Source organism: Ammodytes marinus (assembly GCF_949987685.1).
Source record: "Ammodytes marinus genome assembly, chromosome: 10".
NCBI lineage: Eukaryota > Metazoa > Chordata > Actinopteri > Uranoscopiformes > Ammodytidae > Ammodytes > Ammodytes marinus.
In genome coordinates this window covers 4,640,234-4,657,768 of record NC_137214.1, presented here as the reverse complement: position 1 = coordinate 4,657,768, position 17,535 = coordinate 4,640,234, and the positions used below count along the sequence as shown (strand labels likewise).

Here is a 17,535-nt window from a genome sequence, read left to right as displayed (position 1 = left end):
CACACACACGCGCAGAGAGATTATTAAACCAGTTAAAATGCGGTCAGGCGACATTGGAATCTATCCTTGTAAAAAGCCACTATACCACTAGAGCAATTACGTGACACCTTTTCCATTGAGCATAGTATAAAGGTACAACAATAAGGTAATAAGCCCATTTCCTCATTCTACAGAACACCTGTCGCACCAGTTTGGTTTCACGCACCTGTGCTAAGAAGATGACAACACAGAAGACACAACAAAACAAAAAGCTAAAGACGATTAGCTGGTTTGAACAATGGTTGAGTCCATCATTCTGGAATCACTTCATTCCAGAGCCCTCACAGTCCTTCTGCCCATCGGTTTAAACACACACACACACGCACACGCAAACGCACACGCAAACACACACACACACACACACACACACTGCCAGCATTCCAGACAGTCTACTGTGAAGAAGCCTGCAAAATGTGAGGTATTTACCCCCCAGGTTCATGACAATGCAAAAAAAAGAACGAAAGATGGATCTAACAGTGACCTCTCTTTTATTATGTATGCTTTTGCAATTTCTAGGTCAGGTCCATCTGTATCTGTGGGAGGGGAAATAGCAATGCTATCATCTGGCTAGCATTGCTTTGAGTTTTTCTTGTCTTTCTTTGCCTGTTTAGTTAAATATAAACTCTGGAACTGATTGTGTGTAGTGTAGCCTATCCCCATGCAGCCCCCCCCCAACAAAGTCACCCTGAACACAGAATATCAAGCCCTCGCACGGCCCATGTGATCATGCAATTTGCTATGCAAGGCTGCAGGACACAGACCATTTATTCTGCTCTGTTTGCAAAATATGCATGTTAATGTATGTGTGTGTTTGTGTGTTTGCGAGAGAGACGGGGGGGGGGGGGTTGGGGGGGTGGATGAGAGAGAGGTAGGAAAAGAGAGGGAATGTGGGTGTATTTACTGTAATTGCAACACATTTTGAAAACAGTGGAATGGGTGGAGATAGCATAGTAGTACGGGTGGATGGTAGAGGTGTGTGTGTGTGTGTGTGTACTTTCCCCCTTGACTTCCACAAATCTAGGTGGACAAAGGGCACTGAATGTGAGGGTTAGTGAAGAATGCAGTATACTGCTGATGAGTGCAACTGACAAACAAAAGACACAGACATTACCTTCACTAGCCAAACACTGACTGGACGGTTGGTCCATATACAATGTGGCAACACATCAGGACTGCAACAGGAACGTGCTTATGTCTCTGTCCCGTGTTTACCTACTTATGAAAAGCCACATTTGTTACTGCAAAGCCTAATCGGGTCTAATAATAATAATAATAATGATATCAAAGTGGAAAAAAAACAGCTTTCTTATTGTCTAGATGGTTTGACAGGACTGTGTGGGCGTGGCTGTATCACACAGTATCCATGGCAACAGTGATTGTCTTTATAGAACATTCGGGCAGGAGAACTTCAGTGATTGGTTCCAAATACTTATTGTGTCATAAGAACCAGAGCATAGCCCGCCTCACCTGAACCCAAATTCTGTAAAGTTTGTCAAACTTGGAATTTGGATTGATAAATATGCCTTTCTCTTTTCAGATCATGTATTACATTATATTACATGTCATTTAGCAGACGCTTTTATCCAAAGCGACTTACAACTGGAGCACACATTCATACACCGATAGCAGCAGCTACCACGCAGGGTGCAAGCTAACTATCAGGAGACATTTAGTGTTCAGTGTCTTGCTCAGGGACACTTGGACATGTGCCGGGGAGACTGGGGATCGAACCACCGACCCTATAGTTGCGGGTCCAGATGATTACTATCATGCAACTTACTCCCCCCAAACAACCTAGTAGAAGGATTTTGTGGTTTTGGGATTTACAGGGGCGTTGAGGAAAGTGTCTCTGTCAGAATGACCCAGAGTGATGTATTTGACAGTGTGCCGGTTTATTCCAGTAATGATAACACACGTCAGGGCAATGAGGGCATGTTTGCTTTTATTGTGGTTCATAGTTCAGTGAGCGAGTGACAACAGTGACAGCAGTGTGTTGACCTGATGGCATGCTGCCCCGCTGCCTTCAGTGCACAGGAAGAGGACAGCTTCCTGTTTTTATTCCCCATCGCTTTGGAGGACAAAAACACAAACGCTGGACTGACACAGGAGCACAATCAGCACCCAACTCGCATGTGCACACACACACACACACACACACACACACACACACACACACACACACACACACACACACACACACACACACACACACACACACACACACACACTGGTTCATCTTAGGTAAATCATTATCTCTCATAACACTGATTCTGGTCATTATCATGTTGCAATGGGCTAGGGTTAGTAAACACAAGCTGTAGGAAACACATACAATCACTGGAGTCCAGGACACCTTGCATCATATATAATGTTGAGTGATTTGTTTGATTCACCATTGACCCGTGATGAAGAATACGTTAGGCTATATGAATATGAACAAACCCTGGTACAAGACAGCCTCTCGCTGGATAGTGAAAATATGGAAGATTATTAACATTTAGAACATGGAAGAAACTTTTGCTCTCTTTGCGGCCAGGGAAAGTCTACAGAAGAAGAATGAACATATATACAGCTATGGAAAAAATTAAGAGAGCACTCCAAATGTTCAGTGTCTCTAGTTTTACTATTTATAGGCATATGTTTGAGTAGAATGAACATTTTGGTTTTATAATATAAACTACTGACAACATTTCTACCAAATTCCAATACATTTTTTGTCGTTAAGAGCATTTTCAATAAGTTATGTAGAGATGAAGATTTAAGAAAAATCCAGACTGGTCTCTCAATTTTTTTCCGGAGCTGTATACATATACATATTTTTCTATTCTGTTATCTCGTGATCATGACTTAATTCATTCATTTTCATGATAAAACAAGCATTATCTTGAGATCACCAGAAAAAGAACTTGTGGTCAAAGGATAATCAGTAAAATTCACACTGAAGTTTTACAGGAGCTCCCTGTTTAAAACTGAGAGAACCAGAGGGAGAAATGTATTAAGGAAGAACATCTTATAAAACCAATAAGCTCCACCACTAAAGAAGTAAGAGAGTGAGAGACAGAGAGAGAGACAGATCAGAGAGAGAGAGAGATACAGAGAGAGAGACAGAGAGAGACACACAGAGAGAGAGACAGAGAGAGACAGACAGAGAGAGAGACAGAGAGAGAGAGAGAGAGAGATACAGAGACAGACAGTCAGAGAGAGAGAGAGAGAGACAGAGAAAGGGAGTGAGAGACAGACAAGAGAGAGAGACAGAGAGAGAGAGTGAGAGAGAGACAGAGAGAGAGAGGCGCCTCACACATCCCGTCATTGTCCAGCTTCCTCCAGGTCTCAGGACCAGGCCGGGCTTCCTACTTTAATGAAAACAGCGTATGCACACACACACACACGCACGCACGCACGCACGCACGCACGCACGCACGCACGCACGCACGCACGCACGCACGCACGCACGCACGCACGCACGCACGCACGCACACACACACACACACACACACACACACACACACACACACACACACACACACACACACACACACACACACACACACACACACACACACACAACCATATTATCAAGTCTGCTCGGTCTGTCTTTAAAAAATGATACACTAAAATGCACTTTGGATAAATGGCCACTACATTGTGTGTGCTTGTCTTTAAAAACGACAAACAAACTCTATTCTGACGTCTCTTCTAGACTTTTGCAACTAAAGAGGCCAACTTAGAAAACATTGAAAGTAAATAACCATTGTGTCATCATCAGTTCTCAAAAACATTTCGGGATTTTAATCAAACAATACATTTAAACCAGTAAAGGTATTCTGAGACCATCAATAGGCCTATTATATTTTAGATATACTGTAAATGAGAGTTGACTTGACTTGAAACTGCTTAGGGGTTTCAACACTGCTGTGATGTTTGGCATTATACTTCACATCCCACCCCAGGTACCTGTGGCCTATTGTAAGTAATTAAGTAAGTAAAATGTATGTATATCACTTTTCACAGATGGGGTCACAAAGTGCTTTACAGTGTGCATAAAAAAAATAAAAGAATAGTAAAAATGTTTTGTCTAAGAATAAAATGAATTAAAAAAAAACATATAAAAGACAGAAGTTACCCAAATGCTAGCCTAAACAAATTCGTTCATTTAACTTGTATGTTCATGTAAACAGACCACTATTAATTTGTTTGTTTGTACCTTGACATGTTTCGACTACTTCCAGCAGTCTTCTTCAGAAGCGTCAGCTGCTGCTGTGACGCGCGTTGTGTCAGCTGATGTTATAGACAACCAGCCGTCCCGCCAGAAGAGGCAGGACGGCTGGTCCGCTGCTGTCCGTCAGTTCTATGGAGAACTGCATCCCAGGTGTGGGAGAGCATATATGCCCCCTCGTCCCGGTTTACTGTCCCCTGGCCCGTTTCCTGATCTCCACTGACGCTTCTGAAGAAGACTGCAGGAAGTAGGCTAGTCGAAACATGTCAAGGTACAAACAAACAAATGAACACTAGTCTGTTTTCATGAACATATAAGTTAGCCTAATTGACAAAGTTAGACTAAATGAACCTTTTTGAGTTAAACAATGAAGTCTTCAACTGACCCTTCAAAACCGTCCACACTGTCACTGTGGCACCACAACCAAACCCAGCCGTCAACACAACAGTATTTCGCTCAACTATTAACCTCAACCTCTCCTCCTCGACAACAGCTCCACCGTCACTAATCCAATTTACTCATTTGCTAGTCTCGCAAAGCCAGACCAAACTACAGCAAGTAGTATACTCATTTGCTTACGCGGCTTTTCCAGAAGAGGGCGGTGTCACAACAGTTTTAGCAACAAGCGCGGCCTGGCCTTATGGCCTATACCGCTGCAAGAAACACCAACGAGTCCATTCAGAAAAGCTCCCCCAGGCCAGACTCATGATATCAATGAGTTTAGTAAATTGGTTTCATGTAGGCTATTATTTGCAGAGGTCAGCTGTCCTGCCCCACTTTGAAATGACGCCGGTTTGACTTAATATGTCTAATATTTTTATAAATGATTTTAAAATGCTTCAGACACTTCAGAACACTCTGCCTGTTGCCTCGCGTGAAAGATGAATTAAGAGCGAGACTAATGACTTTGGACCACTTCCGCACTTCTTGCAGTGTGATGTAGGGCTACGGTGTCCCCAAAGCGTCCACAGCAGCCCCCGAGTGACGTCGTCCAAAACCTGGGATAAAGAGAGAGAAGTCAAGACACCCACAGTAAGGCCGGGAAACACAGGAAATATGGCCAATTGACTTTCACAATTAAAAGCATTATGATATAATTTAGTTCACAGTTGGTTGGCCTCTAGATCCAAATGACATCAAGTGGGAATAAGCTTTTAGAGGAATAGGCCTATTTGATGATAGTTTCTTTAAAACCCTTTTATATCACAATTAATAATGCCTTAAATTAGCGAAAAAAATGTGGATCCAAATATTTCAAAGCAAGCGGCGAGTAGCCTTTAAAATATATTAGGCCAAAATGTTATATTCAAGATTTAGGCTCTGTAAACGGACAGGTAACTAACGGAGAATAACGAGATACCTTAAGCAATAAGCATTCTCCAGAATCACCTACTCTACCTTTAATGGACAAATGAAGGTATCTGGCAATATGCTTAGGCCTACACCTTGATATAAAATAAGTAGGCCTAGTTTGATGTGTATCAGGTGATGGCTATTCAGGATCAGGAGTAAATCAAACATAAGCTCTGTGTGTATTTTATTTTATTATATTGTATATTGTCTAGATTATATATTGTAGATTTGAAAGCCTGGATACAGAATACACAAACTGCATGTCATGAGAATAACATCCATAGTCAACGTTCATTTTATTTTGAAAGTGCAGACCGGATCCTGCGCGCTGCGTCTGTGTGGCGACGCGCTGACAGCAGCGGTACACACACACACACACACACACAGCGCCGTGGAGCCAGGAGCGAAAAATGTGAAGGTGGAATCCGACTGAGCAGCATTGTGTTGCCGCTGACGCCCGGTTCTGATGAGAGAAAAAAACAAGAAAACACACGCGACATTCTCACACGGCAACCGCACGAGCTTTCGTTTGGATTTTAGACTCACTGGAAATATCTCAAGATTGACATTTTTTTTTTTAGTACATTTTTTGTCGCTCTATTATTCCCGGCTCACAGAGATGAACTGGAAGCAGTGCTGCGGAGAGCGAGGAGCGTCATAAACCTTCATATTTAATTACATTTTTTAATTGATGACAAACATATATTTTGAAGGAGTATACACACGTTTTTATGGGATTATTCTCTAGGCAGACGCTTTGTTTTCGGATGAGAACTCACCGGGCATCATGAGTTCCAGTGGTAAGTCCAAAATCTTGCGCGCGGCTTCTATCTCTCTCCACTTGAAGCGCGATGACAATATACCTTTAGGTGAGGGGCAGAGAGCGGGAGCTGAACCAGCCTGTAGCCTGTACCAATAGTCTTATTGTGTGATGGAATAGACTGCAGAAAGGTGTTAACTAAAATAAGATCAAGGTTCAAACCCATGAAATTGCACTTAACCCCAATGTATCAAAGTGAACACATTTAAAATGTGATTTAATAGAACTGAAGCTAAAACATTCTTGATCAAATAATGTGCACTAAAGCCTGATAACAGACTTGGCTCAGGTTTTTAGAGAGGATAATGTGAGCTAATTATATCTAGAGGTCACAGTAACATGCGCCCACAGTTCATCCATAAGAGGGGCATTTTTGGGGGATTCTTCATCCCAGAAACACAGCTGTTGCTAGGGCACATTCTCTCCTCTGTCACTTCTCTTTCATATTGTTTTTTTGTGTGTTGGTGGGACCAGCTGTTGTTCTCTCCATTAAAGTCCACCTGTCCACCCACAATGCATTTCTGACCTGCCTACTGGGTTGGTCTTGTGGAGTTTGGTTGATTCTCTATCCTTTGTGATTTTTCTCTACTTATTACATCTATTGCAGGATGTATGTCCTGGGAGAGGGATCCCTTACTCTGTCAACTTTCCCTGAGGTTTCTCAATTTAAAAAAAAAATCCCGATAAAGGGTTTTTTACTGGGAGTTTTTTCTCAGCCGAGCTAAGGGTCTAAAGGCAGGGTGTCATACTGTATGGAATGTGAAGCCCACTGAGGCAAATGTCTAGTTGTGATATTGGGCTATACAAAATAAAACGGATTTGATTTTGATTTGATCTGTGCTGCAGCACATGAGGAGTAAAGTGTGACAGCCTGAATGAAGGGGCCTCTAGTCTGTCATTCTCCCCCACCACAGACCCAGGGGCTGCCATGATGCTAAACTGACCTTGTATCAGCTGACTGTGACCCTGATCCCCTGTCAGCTGAATCAGGGCTTTCCCTTTAGGTCTGACCTGTTCAGCTGTGTGTGTGTGTGTGTGTGTGTGTGTGTGTGTGTGTGTGTGTGTGTGTGTGTGTGTGTGTGTGTGTATGCCTGTTTGCATGCCTGTTTGCATGCCTTCTCCTTGCTACTTAAGGCGATACACTGTGGGTGAATAGGGTAAATTGTTTAATAGATAATCCTGAAACTTTGCCATTTTATTACAATTTTATTAAAGCTTTTTGAATATGCAATTTTGGCTATACCTATCTAATTAAGTGTACATTTGCCTCTCTTTAAAAAACAAAAATCTAGACGTTGGAAGAAGCCAGAGTTAATATGATCATTTCATATCTACAACACATTAAACAAACCCACAGTTTTTAGATACAGCCTTCTGATTTATTTTATAAACCAAAAGTCTTGATGAACATGTCTTAGAAATGCATTTTGGGAACGTTTCTAAGAATAAACAGAAAACATGAAAAAAATCCTTCTGTGATAACCTTCGGATTCGGAATAGTGCTGGGAATGATCATGGAAAGTTTAGTTGATGTTAGTGCTTTAGAAGTTGAGATTTGTGGCACTTCATACTCAAAGTATTGAATAAACCGATGGGCATTAAGGTTGGGTTGTATAGGACAACATATACAGAAGCAAACAGACAAGGTTTAGTCAAATAAACACCTAAAATGTACATTTTTGGAGGTTTTATTACTATTATGAAAGAAGACATGTTATAGAATCAGCACTGACCACTGCTGGAATAAAACAATGTTTTTGCTTGCTGTGTCTTGCCTCAGCTGTCAGTCAGGCCAGTTGAAGTTGATACCAGGTTGCTAGATGAACTGAAATGTGTCATGTGCTTGCTTGTCCTCCCTCTCCCTGCCCTGTGTGTGTCTATGGGAGGGAACCAGTGTTACTGCATCTTTCATTATTTGGCTTGTCATTGTTGTGGGCCCTCCATTTATTCATCCAGTGCTCTTAACCCCTGTGGTACTACTGAGGCCTAATAGCCTTAGACTGGCCAGTTCCCCTTGCTGTGCAGAACCTATTAAAGAAATGTGTAGAATTCTTTTGTTAAGCTTAAAAAGAAATTCTCAGCTGACAAGGGAGGAGCGTGTGGGGCCAGCGTGGGTGGAGAGCTGTCAAAGAGCTCTTGTGATTTAAAAGGCATGTGCTCAAATGCCAGGAAAGCAGACGTTTACACACATACACATCTTGTTAACCTGTGCATGCAAGTGTGTGTGTGAGTGTGTGTGAGAAACTCTGTAGGGTTGACGGTTGGGCGGTATGGTCAGAAATCTTCCAGCACGGTATAAGATATTTTTAAAACACTGTAATGGCATACAGTACATCACGATATAGTCATTTTCTGTCAATTAAATTCATACAATTACATGGCGATTTAACCCCACTAAAATGCTTGCGGCTGGGCATCTCATACCTTGGATCGAGGGTCAGCTGACTTTATCTTCTTTTTCGACTGTGTGAATCTGCTCCATGTTTTTACATATTTTTTTGCACTAATAGAAAGTGTAGTTTCCCTACATCCGCAATAAAGGGCATGTCACTAGTTGCAGGCATCACTGAACAGGCTTATTGGTGAAGTAAGCGATCTATTTATATTAATATAAGTGTTAAATCGCTCTTTATTCATACAGTGATCACTTATATAGCGTGCACGTTTCATACAGCCGATCTCTCAGTCACCTGCTCGGCAAATAAACTTTTTGGGGATGTCCAGTTTTGTGTTTTATCACCTTAATCCTTTTATGGGAACTCAAGCCGTCTCGTTATCCATTTCTTAAGACAGTAATTACTGTGTGTGTGTGTGTGTGTGTGTGTGTGTGTGTGTGTGTGTGTGTGTGTACCATCATGGTCACAGCAGGCAGTTGGTGGTGTGACATGTGTCTGGCTTTAGGCAAAAAACACATAGCAGGCATCGGAGCTGAAGAATATTTCTCTCCTCTCCTCCACTCAGTCAAGCATATGTTCCCCTCTCCCTCTCCACAACACTCTCAAGGTCTGTGGACATGAATGGGCCTGTGAGGCTGTCCTTTGCACAGCCTTTTTCCGCTGCATTGGGTGTGATAGCCCAGAGGCCACGGACACACACACACACACACACACACACACACACACACACAGTAATTACACACAGCGCCGGCCGTCTGTCTTCATCTTGTGGCCCTTCTATCTCTCATGGTCACTGGGTTTGAGTGTGTAAGTGTCCGGGGCTGACTTGTCTATTTTCTGCCTGGCTGGTTGGACCAGGCAGGCAAAGGGCTGTGGTGGGTGGATGGAGTCAGTTTGCTGGTGCAAAGGACCTGCTTTTTGCTAACAGGTCATTTACTGTATGCCAACAGAGAAACAAGTTAAGTTATTTATTTTATTAGTCAAAGGCTACATTGAAATTTGTCTTGTCCATTACGAAATACTGTTGTATGCAGTTTTGCAAAGTTTAAGCCTAACTAATAAATCAGGCTGTTTCTCTGATTGTGTGTTTGTTTGTTTGTGTGTGTGTGTGTGTGTGTGTGTGCGTGTGTGTGTGTGTGTGTGCGTGTGTGTGTGTGCATGTATGCGTGTGTGTTTCAGGGGAGTGATAAAACACATGTTGATCAATATACTGATCATTGAGCTGAGGGAGCCAAGGAGATGTGCAGAGCCATACATCACAGACATCATGCTCCCCTCTCCCCCTGTTCTCTCTGTAAGCCTAGAGTTCTCAAGTATAACAGACAAGGACCCTGCGTTCCAAATCACATACGTTTTCTTTTTACTACACTAGATACTAAAGTACAGAAGAGTTTTAGGGCCACAGGAGAGAAAAGAAAATCAGATAAGGAAGATTTATTTTTTCATTATGTCGAGAAATGTCAAGAATAAAGACGAAATACTCCAAAATGCTCTTGGAGATAGTTGGACATTTGTGTATTTTCAGCATACTACAATTGACGTGCATGTGTTGGGATATCCTAAATCTTTTTCTGGCATACTAAATAGTGGGGAAGTATGGTGGATTGGAACCCAGGGGGAGATACATCCAAAAGACACTCTCATTCGGGTGTCTTACACTTTGAAAAGACTTGCTTCCCCTCATGCAACATTATGGAATAAGACATATTTTGAATTGCATCAGTATTGAAATCAACAGCTACAGTTGCAATCTCCACTAAGGAGTTGTCCATTTTTGCTCAGTTATTTTTGTCATTCAGCTGTGCCCTCGAAAGATGGCATATGAAGTAAATAGAACAAATGCTATTAATGATGTATACTTCCCATGCTGTTTTGTCAGTTGTATTTCTTCTGTCCCAACAAGGGCAGAGCTGTATCATCCAAATTGATTCTCGCTTTTCTCCCTCATCTGGTGAGCAGTCCACACCAGGGCCCAATGGCATTCATCACTCCGGCTGCCACACACCTTAGTTCAATAACACAGAGAACAAAGGTTTGGAGACAAGGATGCACAGATGCAAACACAGATGCCAGCCACACACACACACACACACACATGAATATTCAGAGTAACTCAGTCATGGTACAACTGCTATGTATTTACTTGCCCAACATAAAATTAGGTACATGTTCTTATTTTTCATTTGCAGTTGCAGCTATTGTGGTTTATATATTGTTTGTGCTTGAGCTCTTTTGGAAAGAAAGATATACAGAGATGGCATGGAAGTAAAATTCAGTTGCGTTTATATTTGTATGCCCTTAATATATTGTGTATGTATGTGAACGAATGAAGAAAAAGCAACACCATTGTGGCTATATTCTATGTTGCGTCCTCAAGGTTGCTGTCTCCGTGACCTTGGCTTCCAGTAGGATTGAGTGATCATTCAGACTGTCACTACCAATCTAATCTCTCTCTCTCTCTCTCTCTCTCTCTCTCTCTCTGTCTCTCTCTCTCTCTCTCGCTGTCTCTCTCTCTCTGTGTCTCTCTCTCTCTCTGTCTATTGAGTGACAGTATTTTTGTGACACCACTGGACACTATCATTGCTCTGATGAATGCCCCTGGTCAAGGTCCAAGGAGACGCATAGGGAGAGAAAGAGAGAGAGAGAGAGGATATGGATGGGGGAAGGCAAGGAGACATCTGATCATTGGGCGATTTTCAACTATGGACAGGCAGGGACCACATGGGACTGTATAATAGTATTTGCTAGTATTCAGGGTTGATTTTAGTATTTTGAGAATCTCCAAAAATGCATTTCTTACTGATATATTTGCATTGCTTTTTAACCTATGTGCAACAACAAGCGATAGTATTTTTATTTAGTAGTACCATATAGAGATGTTGGATTCAGGTTAAGTCATTTGACCATCAGGTTCTCAAGCAGGTAAACCTCATTTCAGAAAATGGTCTAAAGGACCCAGAAGGATACAAGGGGTTATAATGGGATTCTTAATAAAAACAGTTGGTTTGCCACCGAGACACACAAGTGACATGAACTATTTCGTCTTTTGTGGAAATGATTTGATGTAGCCTATTTTAAGAGAAAAGTAGTTTTTTCCCCCATGTCACTTCAATAATTACTGGTTATTGCTTGGATATGGAGACATTTGCAGATGTATGTGGTAGAAAATGCCCAAAACATCCATTTAAAGAGATTACCAGCCCTCTTTTCTGCACAGCTCTATCAAAGTACATCATGGTATGGCAACTTGTCTATTTGCACCGAATGATGCATGAAATGGGCCCAGTTTGTGAAGTTTAGTTCAATACATTACTAGTTCTCCAAAACGCTGTGCTGTGGCTTAACTCAGTCGTACAACACGTCCTTGTTGTCACAAACCTTTCTATCCCTTACGTAAGTCACACATTTGTTACAGTGGAATTACTCCTGTAATTTGGATAGTAAACATCGCCTAATGACCCTTTAAGCTATAGTTAGGTTTCACTAGCATAAGTGGCTTACAGTGCGATTCGGCTTTTACATTTGTTTTAAACCTGACTTAGGTCTGTAAACACTAGATGCATTTTTGAAGAATAATAACTGAAAAGTAGCCTATGGGTATGTTGTTGCAAAAAATCTACACAAAAGTATGTCAAGTGGAATTGGGATGTGTGAAGCAACATTGTCCTTTTCAGAATGACTTACATGTTCGGTTTGTGTTGCTGCTTTTGATTCTTTGCCTGACTCTTCAAACTCCACTCACTGATCATCCCTTGTTCCTCCCTGGGGCAGAAATAGCTGCAGCCTCCCTCCCAGTCCCCCGGGGGAAGCTTTTGGCCTCTCTATCTGACCCTGGCCCTGTTCTTATCAAACTGTCTACTGCCGGCTCTATCCTCCCAGGGTGCTGGCCACTGATTTGGAGTCAGTGGATTTACACCTGTAGGCTGGTGACGGCTATCATTAGAAGGAATGACTCAACACCTCAGCCTGGCAGAGGAGGATGGGAGGATTGTTGTCTATAGAGAGCTATATAATGGGTTTAGACAGGGCAGAGCTTGGCTTGCGTTCAATGAGAATGAACACAGTGTGATAGTGTTACATCATTTCTCATCCGCCTGGTTGATTGTTGTGAACCTGGATTCTTACCTGTGGTGTGGCTTTTTGGCGTGAATTCAAGAAAGCTGAAGAAGCAGCCCCATTCATTAAAATATACTTTATGACAATTAGGGAGGAATCTTTGTACCTGCACCTCAAAGTATGTTCTCAACACCTTTGCCTGGCTGTTATACTGTGCCAAAGGATTATGTTTGCTGCCGATTCTAGAAGTTCAGCATTGCAAATATAATGTTGTGTGTGTGTGTGTATGTGTGTGTGTGTGTGTGTGTGTGTTTTCCAGTTGGAGCTGCTGCTGGCACAGGCTTGCATGTACTGCCCATTAGTTCGCATTACATTCCCTTTCACAGCTGATAGGATCGGTGTTGCTCATTGTGTTTTTACGGCAAAACAGATAGCCCTCCTTTTCCTTGGTGGTCACACACACAAACACACACTTTACAAAACCCTCACTTCCAAGGGAGTGTCAATTAGTTGAACCAAGTGGCTGCTTCCCCGGTGGCGCTGCCAGCATTGTGAATGAAACAATGAACTCAACAGTGATTTTGAGTGTGGGAGATTGGGGTGTGGGACTCAATCATGCTTGCATATTTTCCAGTGCCCACACTCCTGCACTTCACAGAAAAAAATCCAGTCACGCATACATTGTCTCTTGCACCCATGGGTGTATAAACAGTATGTACTGTACGCCTTCACACTCAGTACACATGCTTGCAGCCTACACTGCCCCTCAAACTTGGAGCAAGCAAGGCTGTGTAGCGTGCAAGACATTTCTTAAGTGCTGCGAGTTCTTCAAGATTCACACACAGTGAAAATAGAAATCCGTAGCTCTGTCACGGCAACCTGTGTGTGTGTGTGTGTGTGTGTGTGTGTGTGTGTGTGTGTGTGTGTGTGTGTGTGTGTGTGTGTGTGTGTGTGTGTGTGTGTGTGTGTGTGTGCTGGTGGTGCTCCTTCCATGGAGGCCAGCTGGTTATCCTGCCATAATAGCGCTTTCCACAGAGTGTAGGCCCCACTCACATGCTCCTTCAGGAAGATGGAGGAAAATAAGTGACTGTGTGAACCCAGCTGTTCTGGCACAGTCTTTGTATTTGGAAAAGCTTGGTGGTTGAGCTCTCAGATAAATTCATTTTCCTAACTCAATTTAAATCAGATTAAAACATCCTTTTGACCTTTTTGCCCGTGATAGCATGTATTGACTACATAGGCTTACTATAAGACTGTTAAGGCTTCAGTATGCGAGAACTTGCTTCCCTGACAATGTGAAATAGCTATCGGGGCTTGCAGGAGTCTGACATGTAAGCTAATGTATAATGTGGTAAGGGGATCTATCTATCCACTTTCTAACCTGACACAGCAGTGTGTGTGTGTGTGTGTGTGTGTGTGTGTGTGTGTGTGTGTGTGTGTGTGTGTGTGTGTGTGTGTGCGTGTGTGCGTGTGTCATCCCCGAATGAGTGTGTGAAAAATCCAGACAGTGGGAGAGAAAGCCCGGAGCTTACCCAGCTTATAGGTGTCAGACCTCACGGCTTCCCGAGGAGTGTTGACAGAACTACACACTATCTTATTGTGTGAAGTGCACAGAAGGCTCCATTCTATGCATCCTATAGTCACAGCACCAATTCCTGGGATGGATTTCAGCCGACAGTGGAGAGGTTTATTTTAATAAGAGAAGCAGTTTTGATTGAGGATAATGCGGGAGTACATTGTGATTTGTAACTCCATTGTGATTCTGTGCTTATTAGATTCACTGACCATGGATTGTTGGGGCCTGACTATGTTGTGGACAATGCCAATATTTTACTTCCGTATTAGGCATATGACTCAATGACTGTGGACCTATTGGTTGGAGTCACAACCATACAATAGAGAAAGTGTACCCGAAAGCTAGCATGTCTGTCCAAATAGCCTATATTAGCAGCCTTGACCAACTTTCCTTAAAAGCCAGGTACATTTCATGAAACCCTATTTTGCAAATATTTCTCGGTTTGTGTGAGAGCAACCGTAACTAAGAGAAAGCAAAGTGTCAATTCAGCTTGCAAAAAAAAAAGAAAAAAATGTCAATGAAATATTCATCTCATTCATATTATTATATTATAAATATTGTATTCATGTCTTCTGCAGCTTATCGCCGAGGCTCTGCGGGCGGCGAGCAAAGTTCTGGACCGATCCGGTGCCAGCGATGCCGGGAAGTGTGCAAAGGAGAGGTGGTACGAGTCCAAGAGACACACTTTCACGTCAAGTGTTTCACCTGCACCGGTAAGACATGGGAAACTCATCTCATAACAACACAATATACAGTTTAGTTTAGTTTAGTTTTATTGTTAAGATAAACAAGATTAAAATGTCAAAAAGATGCACATAGACAGACATGAATGCACGGGTGGGACAAAAGAAACCCTGAAGGGCTTATAAAGGATGTCCTCCTAATATTAAAATACAATAAGGTAAAGAAATGAAGTAAAAGAAAAAAAGACAAACTAAAATGTAATTAAAAGATAAAACTAAAACAACTACAAAATCATGTTACAAAAATGAAAATACAGGCACATTGGAGTACATATAGTAAAAAGCTAAATAAAGAAGCAACTAACAAACACAAAGACAGTATATTTATATGTCGCATCTTATCTCTACACTTTCTATCTGCACTGTGTCCTTGCACAACTTTTCTGTTTATTTGTGTCTCAGGTGTTGCTCTCTTCACTTGTGTGTTTCTCTTATATATACTTTCTTCTTTTTTAATCGCATTGTTAAGAGGGGCCTGGGACTTAAGAATTTCATTGCCAATGACTTCTGCTGTTATTGTTAATGTGCATATGACAAATAAACCAATCTTGAATCTTGACAACACAAAACACAACAAGTGTTAAGAGCAGACAAGCAGCACTATAGCAACAAAGTCTCCAGACCATGGGTTTTCCTGATCAGAAATGATGTTGAAGTTAAAGGCCTACTTCACCGGTTGGAATATGAAGGTGTATTGAACTCGGAGATCCTATGAAGTATAAATGTGCAATTTAAAAAAAAAATCGGATCATCTTAGCCTGAGAAAAGGCAGAAAGAGTGTTTTATGGTCTCACTGTCTAACCCTACAGTTTCCTTCTTGTGACATCACAGTAAGGGTTAGGATTAACAGGACAGCTGGGCCAAGGGAAGACTAAGGGAAGACAGAGGGAAGAAAAACCTCATTCATTATATTATAATAGTTATTTTATAATGATAGAACGCTGGTTCCGTATGGGTGAAGTATTCCTAAGATAAGATGGGCCTTCAGTTATTACAGTAGTGGACTCGCAAACAAGACTTTGGTCATTTTACCTACCATGCACACAAAAAAATACACACACACACACTGACAGATATAAGCTTGCGCTGTATCCCCCATCCAACACCTATACTGTAGGCATGCTGTGTGCTACTATTAGCCCTCTGTGGGGATTGGAACGGATCACAGGTGCCTTGCAGGGGACTTAGGCTCCTGCTAAGGGAGCTTAATATTGCACTGCCAAGTTGGAGAGGATTTTCCCCCTCTGTTGTACACTGTTGTCTAATACGACTTTACTCAACTAGCTCTGCAGTGTTACAGGTGAGCTCCTGTGACTTACAAAAGACCCAGTGGTGACACACTCTCACGTCCCCTTACAACAGGACTAGTGTGTCATGTTTTTCTAATGTTTTAAAAGGAACGAATGAATGAAACAGATACGCAAATTCCTTTATTCCCTTCTGGCATTAGCTTTGTAAACACTGCTGAGGGGGCACACTAGACTAGAATAGATATAGGCCAATCATTGTAAAAACAACTGTGTACTATAACATGTATTTATTTATTTATTGAAATTGGGCTCAATGCTGATATGTTGCCACTAGGGGTGTAACAAATACACATACTCGTATTTGTACCGTACCGCACAGGCCGTACCTTACCAAACTGCACCGTACCGCAATGTGTAATCATGGCGTAAAATAGCGTCAAGATCACGTGAATATGCCAAATATACAGTACACAGACTTGTTTCGATTGCGGTGCAGAACTTGCACTTTTATTTGAGAAGTATCTTATTTATTGGAGACCTTGGTTGTTTGCGGCAGTATTTTATTTTCAATACTGAAAAAAACCTATAGGCTGCAATTGTAGTCAATGCTGCACACAGTTTTTTTTTTTGCATTTTTCCTTTTTTCTAAACTGAGAACCGTACCGTACAGAACCGAACCATGACTTTTGTGTACCGTTACACCCTTAGATGCCACTGACAGGGTGTCTGAATGTAGCTTTGATTGTGGTTCTGTTTTTTGTTTTTTTTTGTTTTGTTTGTCGACTTGGTTGACTAAAACTATTTAGCCCGACTGGGATAAATAAAGTAGTTTGAATTGAATTGAATTGAATTGAATTGAATTGAATTGAATTGAATTGAATTGAATTGAATTGAATTGAATTGAATTGAATTGAATTGCATTGAATGTTATAAGGGATATGGATTCTGTAACATTGCTGGGTGTAACTTATCTGTTTGACATTCTGAGAAATACATGCCCAGCCAGGAAAATTATAACTCTACTGTATTCATTCAGAGTCAGAAGGTTGATGATCAGACACATGGGAGCCCCCCCCCCCCCCCCCC

The 17,535-nt window shown here is 41.8% G+C and overlaps 1 protein-coding gene across 1 annotated transcript in view; it reads left to right on the top strand.

Annotated features, from left to right (window-relative positions):
* Positions 1-15,021: 15,021 nt before the first annotated feature.
* The window catches only part of ablim3 (actin binding LIM protein family, member 3), a gene marked incomplete at its 5' end in the record, with an annotated part of 53,106 nt that continues 50,592 nt past the window's right edge, over positions 15,022-17,535 (top strand). The window contains one exon of the mRNA XM_080034964.1: positions 15,022-15,169. Coding sequence (XP_079891090.1) covers positions 15,022-15,169 — 148 coding nt within the window. The remainder of the gene's footprint in view (positions 15,170-17,535) is intronic.